The sequence below is a fragment of the Theropithecus gelada genome, chromosome 11 (assembly GCF_003255815.1).
Source record: "Theropithecus gelada isolate Dixy chromosome 11, Tgel_1.0, whole genome shotgun sequence".
Taxonomy (NCBI): Eukaryota; Metazoa; Chordata; class Mammalia; order Primates; family Cercopithecidae; genus Theropithecus; species Theropithecus gelada.
This window is the reverse complement of record NC_037679.1, coordinates 91,072,940-91,091,823: the sequence shown is the minus strand read 5'-3', so window position 1 is coordinate 91,091,823 and position 18,884 is coordinate 91,072,940. Positions and strand designations below refer to the sequence as shown.

The window sequence follows — 18,884 nt, the reverse complement described above, 5'->3', positions numbered from 1 at the left end:
GCTGGAGTGCAGCGGTGCGACCTTGCCTCACTGCAACCTCCGCCTCCCGGGTTCACACCATTCTCCTGCCTCAGCCTCCTGAGTAGCTGGGTCTACAGGTGTGCCACCACGCCTGGCTACTTTTTGTATTTTTAGTAGAGACAGGGTTTCACCATATTGGCCAGGCTGGTCTCGAACTCGTGACCTTGTGGATCCACCCGCCTCGGCCTCCCAAAGTGCTGGGATTACAGGCGTGAGTCACCGCACCCGGCCAGAGTGTACATTTTTAATTCAATCAAGTTAACTAAGTGTTAAAGCAAATAAATACTTTTCAGAAGAATATAACAGAACCCAGGGTTTCTATATGTCATGCACAATTATCCAAAATCCAATTCAAACTTACAAAATTACTCCAAAATACAAACAAAAAACACGAGCCATACTCAGACACCAACCTCAAGATGACCCACGTACTAGAATAAGCAGGCAAGGATCTTAAAGTGACCTTAATATGTATGTCCAAGGAGATAAAGAAAAATATACTGCAATAAAAGACAAGAAGAAATCTTGACAAAAAAACAGAAACTATTAAAATAAAGAGCCAAATGGAGATTCTAGAAGTGAAAAATACAACATCCGAAATTTTAAAAAAAATTCATTGGATAGGCATAACATCAGTGTGGAGATGTGAAAAAATCAGTTGGGGTGCGGTGGCTCACGCCTGTAATGCCAGCACTTTGGGAGGTCAAGGCGAGAGGACTGCTTGAGGTCAGGAGTTCAAACCAGCATGGGCAATCTCCAAAAAACAAACAAAAAAATGTTAAATTGACCAGGCACAGTGGCTTATGCTGTATTCCCAGCATTTTGGGAACCTAAGGTGCACAGATAACTTGAGGTCAGGAGTTCAAGACCAGCCTGACCAACATGGCGAAAATTCATCTCTACAAAAATACAAAAATTGGCTAGGAATGGTGGCACAGACCTGTACTCCCAGCTATTTGAGAGGCTGGGATGGGAGGATCAGTTCAGCCCTGGAGGTTGAGGTTGCAGTGAGCCAAGAGAATGCCACCGCACTCCAGCCTGGGTGACAGAGCGAGACACTATCTCAAAAAAAAAAAAAAAAAAAATTTAAAAATCAGTGAGCCTGAAAAAAGATTCTTGAGACAGAAGAACCAAGTGAAGGACCTGACTTCAAGACACACCCCAAGACTCCAGGAACCAGGACAGTGCAGTGCAGTGCCGGCGTAAGGACCAACACACAGATAAAAAGAACTGAGCCGCGCACCAAGAATCAGACCCACACTCACAGGATGTCCAAAGCCTCCAAGGCAATCCAATGGGGAAGAGAAAGTCTTTTCAACAAATGGTGCTAGAAAACTGGATGTGTACATGAACACAAGGATAAACTGGACTTCACTAAAATGAGAAACTTCTGCTCAAGAAGCACTGGCAGGAAGGACTGCGCGCCCTGCTGACTGCTCCCCGGCTGCAGCTGACACTCAGGCTGCTTCCCAGAGGACTCAGGACACACGGGTCCTGCTGCCCCTGGGTTCTGCAGAAGCTACAGGAACTCCTCCAGGCACAGCACACTCAGCCTTGGTTTTCAGAATGATTTTTAGTTTTACCTTATTCTGTCTCCATGAAGGTATTATTAGTAAAGATACTCTGGTCTTTTTATTTATTTATTTATTTTTGAGATGGAGTCTCACTCTGTGGCCCAAGCTGGAGTACAGTGGCACAATCTCTGCTCACTGCAACCTCTGCCTCCTGGGTTCAAGCGATTCTCCTGCCTCAGCCTCCCGAGTAGCTGGAATTACAGGCACCCACCATCATGCCCGGCTAATTTTTTGTATTTTTAGTACAGATGGGGTTTCACTATGTTGACCAGGCTGATCTTGAACTCCCGACCTTGTGATCTGCCCACCTCGGTCTCCCAAATGCTAGGATTACAGAAGATACTCTTGTCTTTAAAATACAACCTTGATTTTGGTCAAAAACCATTATTATAATTCTTTAAAAAGGAGAAATTCTCACAAAGAAAAAACACTCTGAAGGGAGTGTAATTCTGGGTGCTCATTTAGGAGAGACAATACCAAAACAGAGCTTATCCATGGAAGACCCACCTTAACCTACAGGGAGCCTAGAAACGACACCAGGAAAACAGAGCAGAAAGGGCTCACAGAACGCCTGCCACCTAAAAGGAGAGATTGATGGTATTCTGAAGGTAGAAATTAAGACCAGTAGTAGTTGGCAGCTACCAGGAGGAAAACTTCTGCCCCATTTAAACAAAGAAAGAAATAAACTGTAAAGTTAGGTGTAGTGGCTCATGCCTGTAATTCCAGCACTTTGAGAGGCTGAGGCGGGAGGACTGCTTCAGCCCCAGAGTTCAAGACTCGCCTGGGCAACAAAGTGAGACCCCCATTTCTACAAAAAAATCAAAAAACTGGCCGGGCACGGTGGCTCACATCTGTAATTCCAGCACTTTGGGAGGCTGAGGCAGGTAGATTACCTGAGGTCAGGAGTTTCAGACCATCCTGGCCAACATGGTGAAGCCCCATCTCTACTAAAAATACAAAAATTAGCCGGGCATGGTGGCGCGCACCTGTAGTCCAGCTACTCGGGAGGCTGAGGCGGGAGAATCACTGGAACCCAGGAGGCAGAGGCTGCAGTGAGCTGAGATCACACCACTGCACTCCAGCCTGACGACACAGCAAGACTCCGTCTCAAAAAAATAAATAAATAAATAAAAATACAAACACACATGTAAGGTAACGAAAGAAACAACAGTTGGGTTAGGATCACAAAACCATAAATACTTACTGGGTTAGGATCACAAAACCATAAATACTTACTCATTTTCTCTAACATCATAATCACTGAAAAAAATGCTCCAATCAGGAGGGCTTTATAAGACATAAATAACCATAATAATATTAGTACTATTTTTTATACTACAACTGCACTCAACACCAACACAAAACCTTCTGGAAACAAAAAGAAATACATGCAATGTTGAGCACTATGGATTTATTTCTGGAGTTTAACTGGCATAGATTAGTTTACTATAAAAATCCTACGATTGGCTGCAAATAAAAAAACTCATCCTGAAACTCTGTCTTAAACTTTTTTTATTTTTATTTTTTTTGAGACAGAGTCTCACTCTGTCACCCAGGCTGGAGTGCAGCGACGCAATCTTGTAGCTGAGACTGTGGGAACACGCCACCACACCCGGCAAATTTTTTGTATTTTTGGTAGAGACGGGGTTTTACCATGTTGGCCAGGCTGGTCTCAAACTCCTGGCCTCAAGTGATCTGCCCGCTGTAGCCTCCCAAAGTTTCAATCTTTTTTAGAACGGTTAACAAGGTTTGCAAAAAAAGCCGTAACAAAACTGGGGCCACACTCTAGCAGCACTTTCAGCTAAACACCAAGCGAGTATACAGTGGGCACCACGAAGAGACCTGCGCTCTCCTGATTCACTAGTGTCACTCCTAAGAGTTTTTCTAAATAGAACAGACATAACCTAAGACTAGAAAGTGGTTAGATGAATTACAGGTTCTCAAAATAATGAAGCAGCAGCAGCAGCTAAAATGAGAATTATTAGAAGTCAATAAAATAAAAAGAATTATTTGTTAAATGAAAAAACAAGAAAGTATAAATTTACTTGTTTCAACTAGTATATATGCAATATAACATTAAAAAATCAGCCAGACATGGTGGCTCAGGCCTGTCATCCCAGCACTTTGGGAGGCCAAGGCAGGTGGATTACTTGAGGTCAGGAGTTCGAGACCAGCCTGGCCAACATGGTACCCGTCTTTACTAAAAGTACAAAAATTAGCTGGGTGTGGTGGTACCTGCCAGTAATCTTAGCTACTCAGGAAGCTGAGACAGGAGAATCGTTTGAGCCTGGGAGGTAGAGGCTGTAGTGAGTCGAGATCGCGCCACTGCACTCCAGCCTGGACGATAGAATGAGACTCCATCTCAAAAAAAAAAAAAAAAAAAAAAAAGTTGTGTTAGGATGATAAAATTATGGCGAATTATTCATTTTCTCTAACAGGAAAATTATGAAAAATCTGTACTTAGAATGGTTTTTTTTATCTTTTTATAAATAAATGTGTGCCTGTCTGTATTTTATATACAACACCTCTGCACTCAATAATACTACCTAAAAATCTTTTGGAAACAGAAATTAGTACAAATCTTTTGGAAACAGAAATTAGTACAGAAATTAGTACATTATTACAATATGTAATAAAAAATTCTGAATCTATTTCTAGAGTTTCACTAGTCAAAATAAAAATCACACAATTAGCTATTAGTAATAAAACTCAGCTGGGCGCGGTGGCTCACGCCGTTTAGGAGGCCAAGGCAGGCAGATCATGAGGTCAGAAGATCGAGACCATCCTGGCTAACATCGTGAAACCCCACCTCTACTAAAAATATAAAAAATTAGCCAGGCGTGGTCACAGGCTCCTGTAGTCCCAGCTACTCAGGAGGCTGAGACAGGAGAATGGCAAAAACCCAGGAGGTGGAGGTTGCAGTGAGCCAAGACCGCGCCACTGCACTCCAGCCTGGGCGACAGAGCGAGATTCCGTCTCAAAAAAAAAAAACAAAAGAAAAGAAAGTAATAAAACTCATGCGGAATTTTTTTTCCCAAAGAAATGGATGCTTTTCATTTTAACCCTTTTCTATTTTCTTAGATAGATACCCACTGTTATTTGCCTCAAAAGTCTATAAGTCAAAATGGAGACTCCTTAGTTTTCCTCTTTCAGTCTTATAAGCAATTTTTTATTAGGAAATATATCACACACACAAAAGAAATTATAAAATATATGCAAGGCTTTCAAAGCACAGTAAAATTAATCACAGAATTTAAATAGTAAGATATCATTCACTAAACAATCCATTCAACTTGTTTGGAATTTTCATAACACAATGTTGAGGAGGAGAGTGGAAAAATACATACATACAATTTAAAGCAGTAATAATAAAGCGATCCCTATACACATTACATGCCTTAAGAAATAAAATTTTGGCTCTTGAGATTATACCGGAAGACAAAAATAAAAAAAGAAATAAAAATTTACCCATACCTTAAAAACTCCATACACCCGCTTCTATACTAACTACCCAAAATGTATGTTAAACATTTCCCTAAAGAACCCTTGTGCTCTGTTGGTGGAAATATAAACTATTACAGCCATTATGGAAATCAGTATGAAGGTTCCTCAAAAAAGTAAAAATAGCACGAACATATGATCCAGCAATCCCACTTCCAGGTGCACAGCCAAAGGAAAGGAAATCTGCGTCTTGAAGAGGTATCTGCACTCCTGTGTTCACCGCAGCACTGTTCACAACAGCCAAGCTATGAAAACAACCTCAGTGTCCAGCAACAGATGAACAGATAATATAGTATATACACAATGGAATACTCTTCGGTAACAAAAAGCAAGGAAACCCTGCCATTTACGACAACATGAAAACTTAGAGGGCATAATGCTAACTGAAATAAGCCAGAGAAAGATAAATGCTATACAGTATCACTTACATGTGTAATCTTTTTTTTTAAGAGACAGGGTCTTGCTCTATAGCCCAGCCTGGAGTGTAGTGGCACAATCATAGCTCACTTCAGCCTCAACCTCCTGGGCTCAAGCGATCTTCCCGCCTCAGCCTTCTGAATGAACAGCTGGGACTACAGGCACATGCCACACCTGGCTAATTTTTTAATTTTTTTGTAGAGATGGTGTCCTGTGTTGTGCAGGCTGGTCTTGAATACGCGGTCTCAAGCGACCCTCCAGGCTCAGCCTCTCTAAGTGCTGGGATTGCAGGTGTGAGCCAGAGTGCCCAGCCTATAGTTAACAATATTGCACTGTATACTTGGAATTTGCTGAAAGAGTAGATCTTAGCCATTCTCACCAAACAAAACACAACAAGGGTAACTGCTAACTAATTTGATTGCAGTAATCACCTCACTATCCTTACACCAAATCACTTTGTACATTTTATATAAAATTTTATTTGCCAATTATACCTCAATAAAGCAGAAACAAAAAAAAAAAAACTGTGTCCTTACAGTGTCATCACCTGTGGGTGTGTGTCTAAACCCTCTTGGCTTTGCTTACACCCGCGCATCGACGTGCACGATGGCAGGGCTCTCTGTTTTGCACTGGGTGCTCTATTAGTACTCCTCCAGGACACAGCCCATACATTCTGTGGCCAATGGACAATCTGGTTCTTTCCAATTTGGGGCTGCCAAAAACAATGCTGCGAGGAACATTACTGCACATGTGTTCCGGTGCACAGATACAACACTGCACATGTGTTCTGGTGCACAGATACAACACTGCACATGTGTTCCGGTGCACAGATACAACACTGCATATGTGTTCTGGTGCACAGATACAAGTCTCCCTAGAGCATTGTGCTGGTCAGAGTATGCTCTCTGCTCACCTTTTCCAGATGATGCAAAACGTTTCCAAATAACTAGACCAAGCTCCACTCTCATCAAAAGCAGACGAGAATCCCACAGCTCTACATCAACAGATTCTCTCCAGTTTAACTCTTAGCAGTCTTGTGCGTGGAATGGAAAGTCTGAGCAGTTTAATTTGTACTGTAGAGACTGCATCTCTTTTTCATGTTTATAGGCACTCCTGGCCTATTGTCCTACTGTTCTAATGCAGATATTTATCAATGTGGTCTATAAATGCATTAATATATTATATTCCTCTAGGCATTAGCAGTAAAGATGTCCCACTAACAAATTTTCTGATAATCACCGACTTAAGAGTTATCTTCTTTTTTTCAGTGGGGTTGGGGGCGGTGGAGACAGAGTTTTGCTCTGTCACCCAAGGAAGTGCAGTGGCACAATCTTGGCTCACTGCAACCTCTGCCTCCCGAGTTCAAGTAATTCTTGTGCCTCGGCCTCCAGAGCAGTTGGGACTACAGACGCGCACCACCACACCCAGCTAATTTTTTTGTGTTTTTTAGTAGAGACAGGCTTTTACCATGTTGGCCAGGATGGTCTCTAACTCCCGACTTCAGGTGATCTGCCGGCCTCTGCCTCCCAAAGTGCTGGGATTACAGGTGTAAGCCACCGTGCCCAGCCAAGAGTTATCTTCAATTGTATAAAACCCATTACAATGAGTACCTAAATAGCAGAATCAAATTACTATTCTCCATCGAAAGGAACCAGGCTCTTTGTCGAAATGGCTGATTCCAGGGCTGGATCAAGGAATATATATATATATACAAGGTGAACTTTAAACACTTTGTGCCATAAGGAAGTACTCAGGAAGTAAGAGAGGTATGTTGAAAGTATACTAGAGCCAGCTTGAACAGGCTCCAGTTGGTCAATCACAGATAACCTGAGTATCAAAATAAATAATAACAGAACCACCAGGAGGGGGGTTGGGCAGTAAATGACTGGCAAGGAGCATCAGGCAACTTCATGGAGTGATAGAAATGGACATGTCGACCATTGTGTGGGTTACATGGGTGTATGCACTTGTCAAAACTCTGCAAACTGTTAACACTGAAGATCTGCGTGTTCTGTTTGTAAAGTATGCATCAATTTAACGTAATTTACCATTTTTACAGACTAAAGAAGAAAAAACACATATCACTGTCAATAGATGTATTTGACAAAATTCAACATCAATTCATGATATACCAGAAGTAAAAGGGAATTTTCTTACCTTGATAAAGAAAATCTGCAAAATCTACAGCTAACATCTTACTTAACGGTGAGAGACTAACGGCTTTCCCCCTAGATCAGGAAGGAGATCATACTGGACACCCTTGCCAGTACAATAAAAAAAAAAGAAAAGAAATAAAAAGCATACAGATTGAAAAAGAAAAAAAATCCTGCTCTATTTGCAGACATGATTCTCTCTGTAGAGAATCCCATGGAATCTACAAAAAAGCTCCTAAAACTAATAAATGAGTTTAGCAAGGTTGCAGAATGTAGGTTCAAATAATCAACTGTATACCCTATATACTTGCAATAAACAGCTGGAAACTTTTTAAAGTACTACTTATAATACCCCCCAAAATTGGAATACTGAGGGATAAATCTAAGAAAATATATGTATGCTGAAAGTTACAAAATGCTGATGAAAGAAATCAAAGAATACTGAAATAAATGGAGAGATATACCATATTCATGGACTGGAAGACTCATATTGTTAAGATATCACTCCTCCCCAAACAGGTCAATAGATGCAACACAATTCTAAACAAAATTCTAGGAAGATGTTTTAAAGATATCAACAAGCTGATTCTAAAATGTATACAAAAAGGGAAAAGAACTAGAATGACCAAAATAATTTTGAAAAAGGAGAACACACTTGGAGAACTCACACTACTTGACTTTGAAACTTTAGTAAAGCTATAGTAATCACAATAGGGTGACACTGGCAAAGAGAAAAACACGCAGTTAAAGAGAAGGGAAGAGAAGAGAATCCAGAAACAGAATCATACAAGCAGGTCAACTAATCTTCGGCAAAGATGCAAGTCAACTCAACATACACAGGATAGTCTTTTCAAGAAATGGCATGGAACAATTGATTACTCACATGCAAATTTCTTATGTTTGCCATGTTACACAAAACTGTACTCAAAATAAATCAGACACCTAAAAGTAAAACCGTAAAACTTCTAGAAGAAAACACAGAAGAACATCTTTCTGACCCTGGATTGAGCAGAGTTCTTAGATACGGCATCAAAAGCAAATCCATAAAAGAAAAAAATGATAAATTGTACTTCCACAAAATTTAAAACTTTTGTTCTGAAAAAGATAGTGTTAAGAGAAGGAAAAAACAAGCCAAAGACAGGAAAAAATATTTGCAAATCATGTAGCTGACAAAAAACATGTCCATATTTATGTGAAGGACTTTCAAATGCAATAATAACTCAATGAAAAAATGGGTGAGACATGAACAGATACTTCGTCAAAGATATACAAAAATCAAATGAAAAAATGCCCAACTTTATTAGTCTTCAGAGACATCCAAATTAAAATAATCTAGACCTGGAATGACTAAAGAAGAAAACTGACAATAACAAGTACTAGGGAGGAAGCAAAACAAAAAGAACTATCCTACATTGCTACTGGGAACACAAAATGGTACAGGCACTTTGGGAAAGTCTGGAAGTTTCTTTTCATCTTTTCTTTTCTTTTTTTTTTTGAGACAGAGTCTCACTCTGTCGCCCAGGCTAGAGTGCAGTGGTGCCATCTTGGCTCACTGTAACCTCCACCTCCCAGGTGCAAGAGATTCTCCTGCCTCAGACTCCCAAGTAGCTGGGACTACAGTGGCATGCCACCACGCCTGGCTAATTTTTTTTTTTTTTTTAAGTAGAGATGGGGTTTCACTGCATTGGTTAGGCTGGTCTCAAACTCCTGGCCTCAACTGATCTGCCAGCCTCAGCCTCCCAAAGTGCTGGGATTACAGGCGTGAGCCACTATGCCCAACCTTATTCATTTATTTATTTATTTTGAGTCGGAGTCTCACTCCGTCACCCAGGCTGGTGTGCAGTGGCGTGATCTCAGCTCGCTGCAACCTCCATTTCCTGGGGTCAAGCAATTCTCCTACCTCAGCCTCCCGAGTAGTTGAGATTACAGGTGCCTGCCACCACACCCAGCTAATTTTTGCATTTTTAGTAGAGATGGGGTTTCACTACGTTGGCCAGGCTGGTCTCGAACTCCTGACTTCAGGTGATCCACTCCCCTCAGCTTCCCAAAGTGCTGGAACTACAGGTGTGAGCCACTGCACCTAACCACCTTCTTATGTTTTTGAGACAGGGTCTCACTATGTGGCCCTGTGGCCCAGGATGGAGTACACTGGCATGTTCACCACTCACTGCAGCCTCGAACTCCAGGACTCAGCAATCGTTCCACCTCTCAGCCTCCGAAGTAGCTGGGACTACTACAGGTGTGTATCACCACACACAGCTTTTTATTATTTTTTTTTGGGGAGGAGTCTCACTCTTGTCACCCAGGCTGGAGTGCAATGGGGTGAACTCAACTCACTGTAACCTCCACCTCCCAGGTTCAAGTGATTCTCCTGCCTTAGCCTCCCAAGTAGCTAGGATTACAGGTGCCCACCACCATACCCAGCTAATTGTGGTATTTTTAGTAGAGATGGGGTTTCACCATGTTGGCCAGGCTGGTCTCAAATTCCTGACCTCAGGTGATCTGCCTGCCTTGGCCTCCGAAAGTGCTGGGATTACAGGTGTGAGCTACCACGCCCGGTCTAATTGTTAAATTTTTAGTAGACAGGGTGTTTGTTTGTTTGTGTTTTTTTGAGGTAGGGTCTCATTCTGTGGCCCAGGCTAGGGTGCAGTGGTACTATCTCAGCTCATTGCAACCTTCACCTCCTGGGTTCAAGCAATTCTCGTGCCTCCAGAGAAGCTAGAATTACAGGCATGTGCCACCATGCCCGGCTGATTGTTGTATTTTTAGGAGAGACAGGGTTTCACCATGTTGGCCAAGCTGGTCTCTAACTCTTGACCTCAGGTAATCTGCCCACTTCGGCCTCATGCCTAGTCCAGGCTGGTCTTAAATTTCTGGCCTCAAGTGATCCTCCCACCTTGGCCTCCCCAAGTGCTGGGATTTCAGGCGTGAGCCACAGTGCCTGGTCCAGGTTGGTCTTAAATTTCTGGCCTCAAGCAATCCTCCCGCCTCAGCTTCCCAAAGTGCTGGGATTACAGGTGTGTGCCACTGCACCCGACCAGATGGTTTCTTAAGTTCAACATACCCATAAATCTGATTCCTAGTTTTGTTTTGTTTTTTTCAAATCATGCAGCCAGCAACCCAAACCAGAATAGTTTCAGAGAGACTCTGACTCCTAGGCATTTACCCAAATGAGATGAATGCCTATGCTGACAAGAAAAACTGTATGTGAACATTTACAGCAGCTTTACTCCCAACTTCCAAAAACTGGAAACAACCCAAATCTTCTTCAAAGGGTAAATGGATAAACAAACTGGGGGCACATTCACACAATGGAATAGCACTCAGCAATAAAAAGAACGAATTAATAGTAAATAAAACAAAGTAGATGAATCTGAAATGCATTATCTTAAGTGAAAGAAGTCAGACTGAAAAGCAACCCAGACTAGGATTCCATAGATATTCATTCTGGAAAAGGCAAAATCATTAGCAATGGAGAACAAAGGTCAAGGGAGGCGTGAAGGGTTGATGAGGGAACATTTTGGGAGGTGATGGAGCTAACTGTTCTGTTGCTTGACTGTGGCGGTGGTTACACAACTCAAAGGATTCATCAAAATTCACAAGCGCAGACTAAAGAACAGTGCATTTTACTGAATGTAAATTAAATAAGTTTAAACAAACATAAGCAAATAAATACTGACAGTGATATATTATAGCCTACTGATTTTAATAAATGTAGACAGAATGATGGAGTTAGAAAACCCAGCATGATTCTTTATAGCAATAACTGATTCAGGCAAGACTCATCAACAGATGCTAGAACTAGTGAGTAAAAGTTTAAGGAGATTCAGGATATTTACATAGTCTCAAAGTATCTTCCCCCAAATTACTCATCATTTACAAAAGGCAAAATAAATAAATTTCCACTGGACAGGGCTGGTAGAAACCAACTTAACGAAGTGGTCAGAGTTAACATTACTAGTTACAGGACAAAGTGACATCACAGCCTTCCGATAAGACATTGAATTGGACATACCATTACTTCTATAGCAATCTTCTCAAAAATGCATGATTCAAATAGGACACAAGAAAACATCAGACAATCCCACATCAAAGGACACTGTACAAAATAGCTGGTCTATACTTTTCAAGGCCCAGGCCAAGGCCAAAGCCAAGGTCATGAAAGACTGAGAAACCAGCCCAGATTAAAGAGGCCAGAGAGGTATGACAACTTGATACTGGACCAGGGGGAAGAAACTATGACGGACATCCTTGAGACAAAAGATGAAATTTGAATATAAACTATGGATTAGAATATATTATTGTATTACTGTACAATTTCCTGATATTTATTACTGTACTGCCATTAGGTAAGGAAACAGTCTTACCTAACACATGCTGATTTACAGATAAAAGAGTATGATATGTTTTATATAGGTGTATATATATATGAGAATGAAAATAATGCAAATGGGGCAAAAACAACTGGTAAACTTGGTAAAGGGTATAAGGGTTTTTTAAAATAATTATTGCAACTATTATATACATTTGAAATTATGTCAAAATTTAAAATAACAACAAAAATCCCAAGGATGAAACTGCTTTCACAACCCAGCACTATCTATTCCAAAACTAGCAGAAATTTTACAGTTTGTTTTAGTTTGTCTGTTTGTTTGTTTTGTGAGACGGAGTCCTGCTCTACTCCCAGGCTGGAGTGCAGTGGCACAATCTCCGCTCACTGCAACCTCCGCCTCCGGGTTCAAGCAATTCTCCTGTCTCAGCCTCCTGATTAGCTGGGATTATAGGCGTGCACCACCACGCCAGGCTAATTTTTATAGTTTTAGTAGGGACAGCGCTTCACCCTGTTGGCCAGGCTGGTCTCGAATTCCCGACCTCAGGTGATCCGCGCGCCTCAGTCTCCCAAAGTGCTGGGATTACAGGTGTGAGTGACCTGTGTTTTTAAACTAATTGGCATTACTAATTTAACAGAGTGAATTTGCAAAAAATTGAAAAAATCAGTTTGCATTCACTTAATATCCGTTTAGAAGCCTATGGTCCTGATGATTTTCAGAAGTGTATTTCACTTCAGCATTTCCTCCAGCTATGGAAAATACCAATTTATCATCTACTTGAATCTTTTTTTTCTTATTCTGTTTTGCACTGTTCTCAAAATACAGATAAAGGACACAAGAAAGAACCAACATGTAAAACACAGCACACAAGGAATCCTGAGTACACATTCAACAGGACTAAGTATTAGATGACATGCAGGCTAAAGCTACTACCGCATTACAAGTATACGAAAGAAAACAATGCACTAAGATCTGTGTCATCATTAACTCATGCAATGTAATTTTATAATTGTATATGCAGGAAGATTTTTTACTGTTTAAAAATAAGAAATGGGCTCTGGAAAAAAAATGCTGAAGAGCAAGTAGTATATCGAAGGTTAAAATATCTGGATGAAGGAAAAGTTTGGGATGAGACTACATTTGAGAACCATCGAAAAGTACCTGAAATGGTTGCTGCTGGGATGAAAAAGCAGCAGAAACCTTTGGCGGAAGCTGGGTTGCTATAGCAACAGGAGTCCCAGTCTGCCCATCCTTTCCTGTCACAACCTTTACCTGAGAGGAAATATTTTGAGAAAAAAAGGCAACATGATTTTTACAACTGCTCAAAATTTTGTTAGAATTTTATTGCTGATAGCTCACTGACATTTGGGGTTTAAAAATGGAATGTTTTTGCATCAAATCCTGTAAAAGGATACTGAACTGACAGATTTATAGCACAACAACCTAACTCAAACTGCAAACCTTGCAGAAACTCCAATTTAAGTCAAAGTGCAATATCTTTAGATTCTGCAACTTCAAATTTTAAAAATGCATATGGCAGACAGACTTCAAGTAACAAAGCCCTAAGAACTCTGCAGGAGATCTGCACAATAGCCACTCTGTTATATGTAGGGTCAGAATGGCAAAGGTCTTTTTCACCAGGAAGTTAGAAAAACGAATCTGTTTTCTTTCTAAGCACAGAGAAGGGAGATTGAGCTTACAGACAACATTGGTATACAAACGTAAGAGAAATGAATTTTACTGTTTCAGGACAATAGAGGTGAAATCCTCAAAATAATTATATAAACCTGTTGAAAAATAAATATAATCCATCCTGGAAAAGGCGTTAAAAGAAAACACAAAATGGCAAAGTCACACAAATACATCCATAGATACCACTAAGGACTGCTTGAGCAAAGAGACTAGCTTTTGTTCACCAAAAGCGGATTTCTTTGCAGAAGAGCTGACAAATATTTAAATTATTTTAACTGTATCATAAAACAAAATAAGCTCCACCAACATAGTATACACTACACAACACAAAGGCACAAAATACAGTGCGTCACGGTCCAATCTGCTCTCACTCTGGTTTTCAGGAAGTCTCAGACTCACCATGGTACTAAGAAATCTCAGTTAAGGGGTTTATTATGTGCCATTCCAAGCACCCAAAAAGTATACTCTCTAAAAAAGAGTCACTCTTAAATATCACTTAATAGGTATTTGTAAAAATGAGTTTTAAGTATGATCTCAAATCTTAAGACTACATCTAAAAACTGAGTAACTTCTCAAACTAGTTTTTTGCCATAATAACTATTTCAATGATGAAGGTCCCATATACATACATCTAGTGACTTATGACTGGTTATTATAAAAAGCTAGTGACTTAAATCGGTTGAAAACCATGCTGATGGTGTCTTTAAGGAGCTCTATAGAAGTAAAATGTGAAACTTGGAAAACCAGACAAAGGGTGCTGGGCTTTCACACTTTCGGCTGGTGATAGCCGTCAGCGTCAGCCAACAAACCACACACCCAGATACAAGGGGGAAAAACTGGACACGCTTGCTGAGCTCTCTGAACCTGAGATCAACCCTTGGTGCTCAATGAAAACATTGGGTGTTGAATACGCACTCATCGCAGCGCAGCTCCGTCCCTTCCTCCTGACACACTTCTGGGCTCAACAGCTCTTCCTTCCCATGAAGGAGGCCAAACACATTCTTCACGTCTACTTATGGCTCAAATCCTTGTGAAACCAAAACCTTAAAATACCGCAGGCTCAATAAATTATTACTTAATTCACTGTTGCATAGACTCTGATCATCTAGAAGATTTGTACTAAGCAAATTAACTCCTATTTCTTACCTCGTCATTGATAACCTCAGATTTTTCTTCCTCCTCTTCCTCCTCCTCCTCCTCTTCTTCAATGTCCAAATCATTCTGCCTAAGATATGCTTGTAATGGGGCATAATGTTTCTTCTTGAAAGCTAAGAAATCCATCATGTTCCCTTGAAAGTGTTGCAAGAAAAACAGTTCAATCAAATACTCCTTGAAGACCTCCTTCAGAGCCTGCATCTCCTGGTAATGATAGTCCAGGCACTGCTTCCTCATCTGCGCCATCTCCGGAGAGGCTGGGGGAATCTCCTCTAACTTCCTGGGAGCCTTCTTCACTCCCGCGTTCCCCACAGACATGAGTGGGAGGCTGGAAAGGCCTGGGGGCACGGCAGTCCTGGAAGGGCTGGTGGGCGGGGGTGGGGACGTCATCCCAAACCCTGCTGCGCCCCCAGCCCCGGGGAGCAGCACGCCGGGCGTCCTCTCGAAGCCCAGGGGCCGGGACAGCGGCGGCCCCTGCAGCACCTGCTGCTGCTGGACCAGCTGGCCCTGGATGATGCTGCTGATCTGTGGTGGCAAGTTAGCCGTGGTGATGTGGCTTGGGCTGGCCAGGGGCTGCAGGCCAGCCCCACCTGCGGCTGCAGGGCTCTGGGGTCCCAAGTGGTGGATGGTGCCCCCTGACTGTGTGTGGGGCTGGGAGGGTCTCCGCTCTCGGACTGTGATGGGCGTACCCGGGTGCTGGAGCTGAACCTGGGCTCCCTGGGCGATCTGGGTGAGTCCTGACCCATCCTGAAACACAAAGTGTCCGCCACTGGATGGGCTCAAGCTGATCTGCCTCACCAGCACGCTGGCATCCACGAAGCCCCCCGTGGGGCTGCTGCTGCAGAGGCCCAGCCCAGGGCCAGGAGCCCCTGCACGCACATTCTGCAGGGCCTGCCCCGGCCCGGGGCTGGGCTGCGTGGGGCTCTGGGTCTGGACCTGCTGGGACAGTGGGGACGTGACCTGAATGTATGATGGAGACCCGTGCTCGAACCGCCGAGGCTGAGCACTGAACTGGAAGCCCGGAGAGGTGGGGCTGGGGAGCGGCAGCGGGGCCAGTGTGATCTGCTGGTTTCCCCCGACGACAGGGCCCACGCTCTGCAGGGTGATGTTCACATTCTGCCCGGCTGCAGGGCTCCTATTCATCAGCTGCTGTATTTGGTAACTGGGAGACTGGGGTGCCGATGGGCTCGCTGAGGGAGCGAAGGGAGCTGCGGGGGACGGGGGTGGGTTGGGGTGGGCCGACTGCTCCTCACCCTCGCTGCCAGGGCAGGCCCTGGGCCTCTGCAGCTGATGCTGGACGTTCTGGGGGCCAGTGCCATGGTGCATGATCACCTCCCTTCTGTATTCAATGTGTCGTTCTCCTAAAAATTAAAATTAAAATCAAGTTACTTGAAGGCACACATAATTGTTTTATTATCATTTAACGGCACTGAAAAGACACTGTGAAAGTATATTCCCACTGCATCTGATTCAAACGACAGAGCTGACTCACAATCAATATGGTACAGCTGGAGAAATGTGTCCTCAGTCACTGCTGTGCCTGGGGTGGCCCCCATGGGAGTGGGTGGGTAATCTAAACCACCTACTGAGGGAAGAACGTAGCAATCATCGCTGACCTCAACAGCTAACCTGTGTGGGCGCTTGGAGAGACCAGGCCATCCCTCAAATCCTCACGGCCGCCCTGTGGGGTAGGCACTACTCACATCTCATTTGAAGGACTAGGACACTGAACTATAGGAGTACCTGTGAGCTGTTCAAGGCCACACAGCCGGCAGGCAGAAGAGCAAGGTCTGAAGCCAACACTCACGCTGTGGACCACGAGGCCCCTTTCCAGCCTCTGCCCGCCTCTCCCTACGGAGGGACAGCTCCCTGCTCACTGCCGCCCAGTGCCCAGGACACATTCTGTGACTCTTGTTGAATAAGGGTGTGCAGCACCACCTCGCCAGAAGCAAATACCCAGCCCTCTCCAGCCAGTAGTTCTTATCAACCTCCAGGACTACCTCAACTGCAAACTCTCCTCTTGTAAATCCAGTTCAAAGACACTGAGCCCCAGTTTTGTGTCAGGCCCGGTGCTACCACAGGAGAGTAGAGACAGACACGGGTAAGACGGTCCTTGCCCTGGGGAGGCTGCCAGCCTATGCCAGGAGCTAGGAGAAAATATGACATCAAGTCCTGGAGTGGAAGGTAGGGAACGGCCTCAGATCTCAACATTCTCCCTAAGAACACACGAAGAGAAGAAACTGAGAAGGTCTCAAGGGAGAGAGAAGGGAGATGGCCAGGACCTGGCTCTTACTCTGGGGTGAGTCGCCTTTCTGGTTTTGCAAACTCCCTGGGAGGCTGTACCACAACCTCAAAGGAGCTCTAACCCAAACACTGCTGAGCACAAGTGGACGAGAAACAGGAGAAACAGCCGTGGAGGAGCAGATGGGGCCACTGAGGAAAGTCAGCTTTCAGGACAGGATGAAGCAGAGGATGGAGCAGATAAGGGTAATCCTGGGGTGAGACAGGGTCAGACCTGGGCTATAGACTTCAGTATCTACAGGGGAAAGGAGGACTAAAGGTAAGCAGTGGGCCCCACCACTGCAGCCCCATCTGTTCCCCATTGTGGTCGCTCTTTCTCCCCTAAGAGAAGCAAGGGTGCAAATGCAATGGTGAGTGGCACCTGGCACCCAACTGAGTGCCAGCATTCCAAGAGGAGAGGTGGGACACTGTCCCACATCAAGGGGGTGGCTGCTGCTTGGATCTATTTAATAACTAATTTATGTCATAAAGGAGCAAAAATCTCATTCAAGTTTTCAAGGGAAGCAGATGGACTCTTGATGTCATAGTTTAGCACTGAGCCAGTGGGTGAGAAGCCACACCACCCCCCAACATTCCGTTCACATTTAGGCCCACCACAGAAGCCAGCTTGACCTGGATGCCACCATTCAGACTTCTCCAGTCCTGCTGGACATACCCAGCTGCCCCTGTCTTCTTGGGGAGCCTTCACCTCAACCCTGGGTGGACAGCTATCAGAGAGCTTCTTCTTGCTTCCTCCAAGACAAACAAGACCCCCTGTTCATCACAAGGACATCACTGCTTATCTCTATGAGAAAATGCACAGTGGATTTTTAAAAATCATGAATCTAAAGAGGATAAAAAATGGCCAGGCGTGGTGGCTCACACCTGTAATGCCAGCACCTGGGGAGGCTAAGGCAGGAGGACCACTTGAGGTCAGGTGTTCAAGACCAGCCTAGGCAACAAAGTGAGGCCCCATCTCTATAAGAAAAATACAAAAATTAGCCAGCCATGGTGGCAATGTAGCAGCCTTACTCTCGGCTACTCAGGAGGCTGAAGGAGGAGATCACTTGAGCCCAAGAAATTGATGCTGCAATGAAGAACAAGATTCCATCCCCCCAAAAAAAGAAGTTACAAAACGTATAAGGCTCTTCCAAGTTTCGGGTACCCAGCTGAAATATACGTATATATGAAATCAAAAACTACAGAATTTATAAATGCACAAGTATATTCCTTACAAACATTTTTAAAGTGCACATTTAAACTAGCAGCAGAAAGGCATGCTTTGATCAGATGGTTAGTTTCTGAAGATGGGAGTCAGAAGACAGCACACAGTCTGCAACAACCATAGCTTAAGGGAAGAGCAGGGCCACAGAGAAACCCAAGAGCATGCCCCTCCCACCACTCAGCAGAGAGCCCATCAGAGTGGGTGCAGGGACAGGAGCTCCCGGTGGGGGCAGTTAACAATGCTTATTACTTTCAAAACAAGCTTCTGTTTCTGATCTTATTAAACAAGCATTACGATAGGAGATCAGTGTGAAACTGGCACAAAAGCTAAATTAACATAGGTAGAGTATATTCGGGATTATTTCCTTACAATACATTCCCAGAGTGTCAAAGGAGATCAGTAAGAGAAAATGAGGGCTAGAAAGAAACTCTCACATACAGCAATTCAGAAAACCAGGGGAAAGGTAAGCGTTAGGAATTTTAAAGTTACGTTATAAAAACTAATTAATGTATTGAGAAAATTCAACTTAAACTCT

At 43.4% G+C, this 18,884-nt stretch overlaps 1 protein-coding gene across 2 annotated transcripts in view; it reads right to left on the bottom strand.

Annotated features, from left to right (window-relative positions):
- The window catches only part of EP400 (E1A binding protein p400), a 135,045-nt gene that overhangs the window by 102,828 nt on the left and 13,333 nt on the right, over positions 1–18,884 (bottom strand). The window contains exons 2-3 of one of the 2 annotated variants that reach the window (XM_025401544.1): positions 14,836–16,205; positions 13,159–13,269 (exon numbers count right to left, since the gene is read on the bottom strand). In XM_025401544.1, the coding sequence (XP_025257329.1) occupies positions 13,159–13,269; positions 14,836–16,170 (1,446 nt within the window). In that variant the 5' untranslated portion in view covers positions 16,171–16,205. The remainder of the gene's footprint in view (positions 1–13,158; positions 13,270–14,835; positions 16,206–18,884) is intronic. The other variant, XM_025401545.1, reaches the window with a different exon arrangement.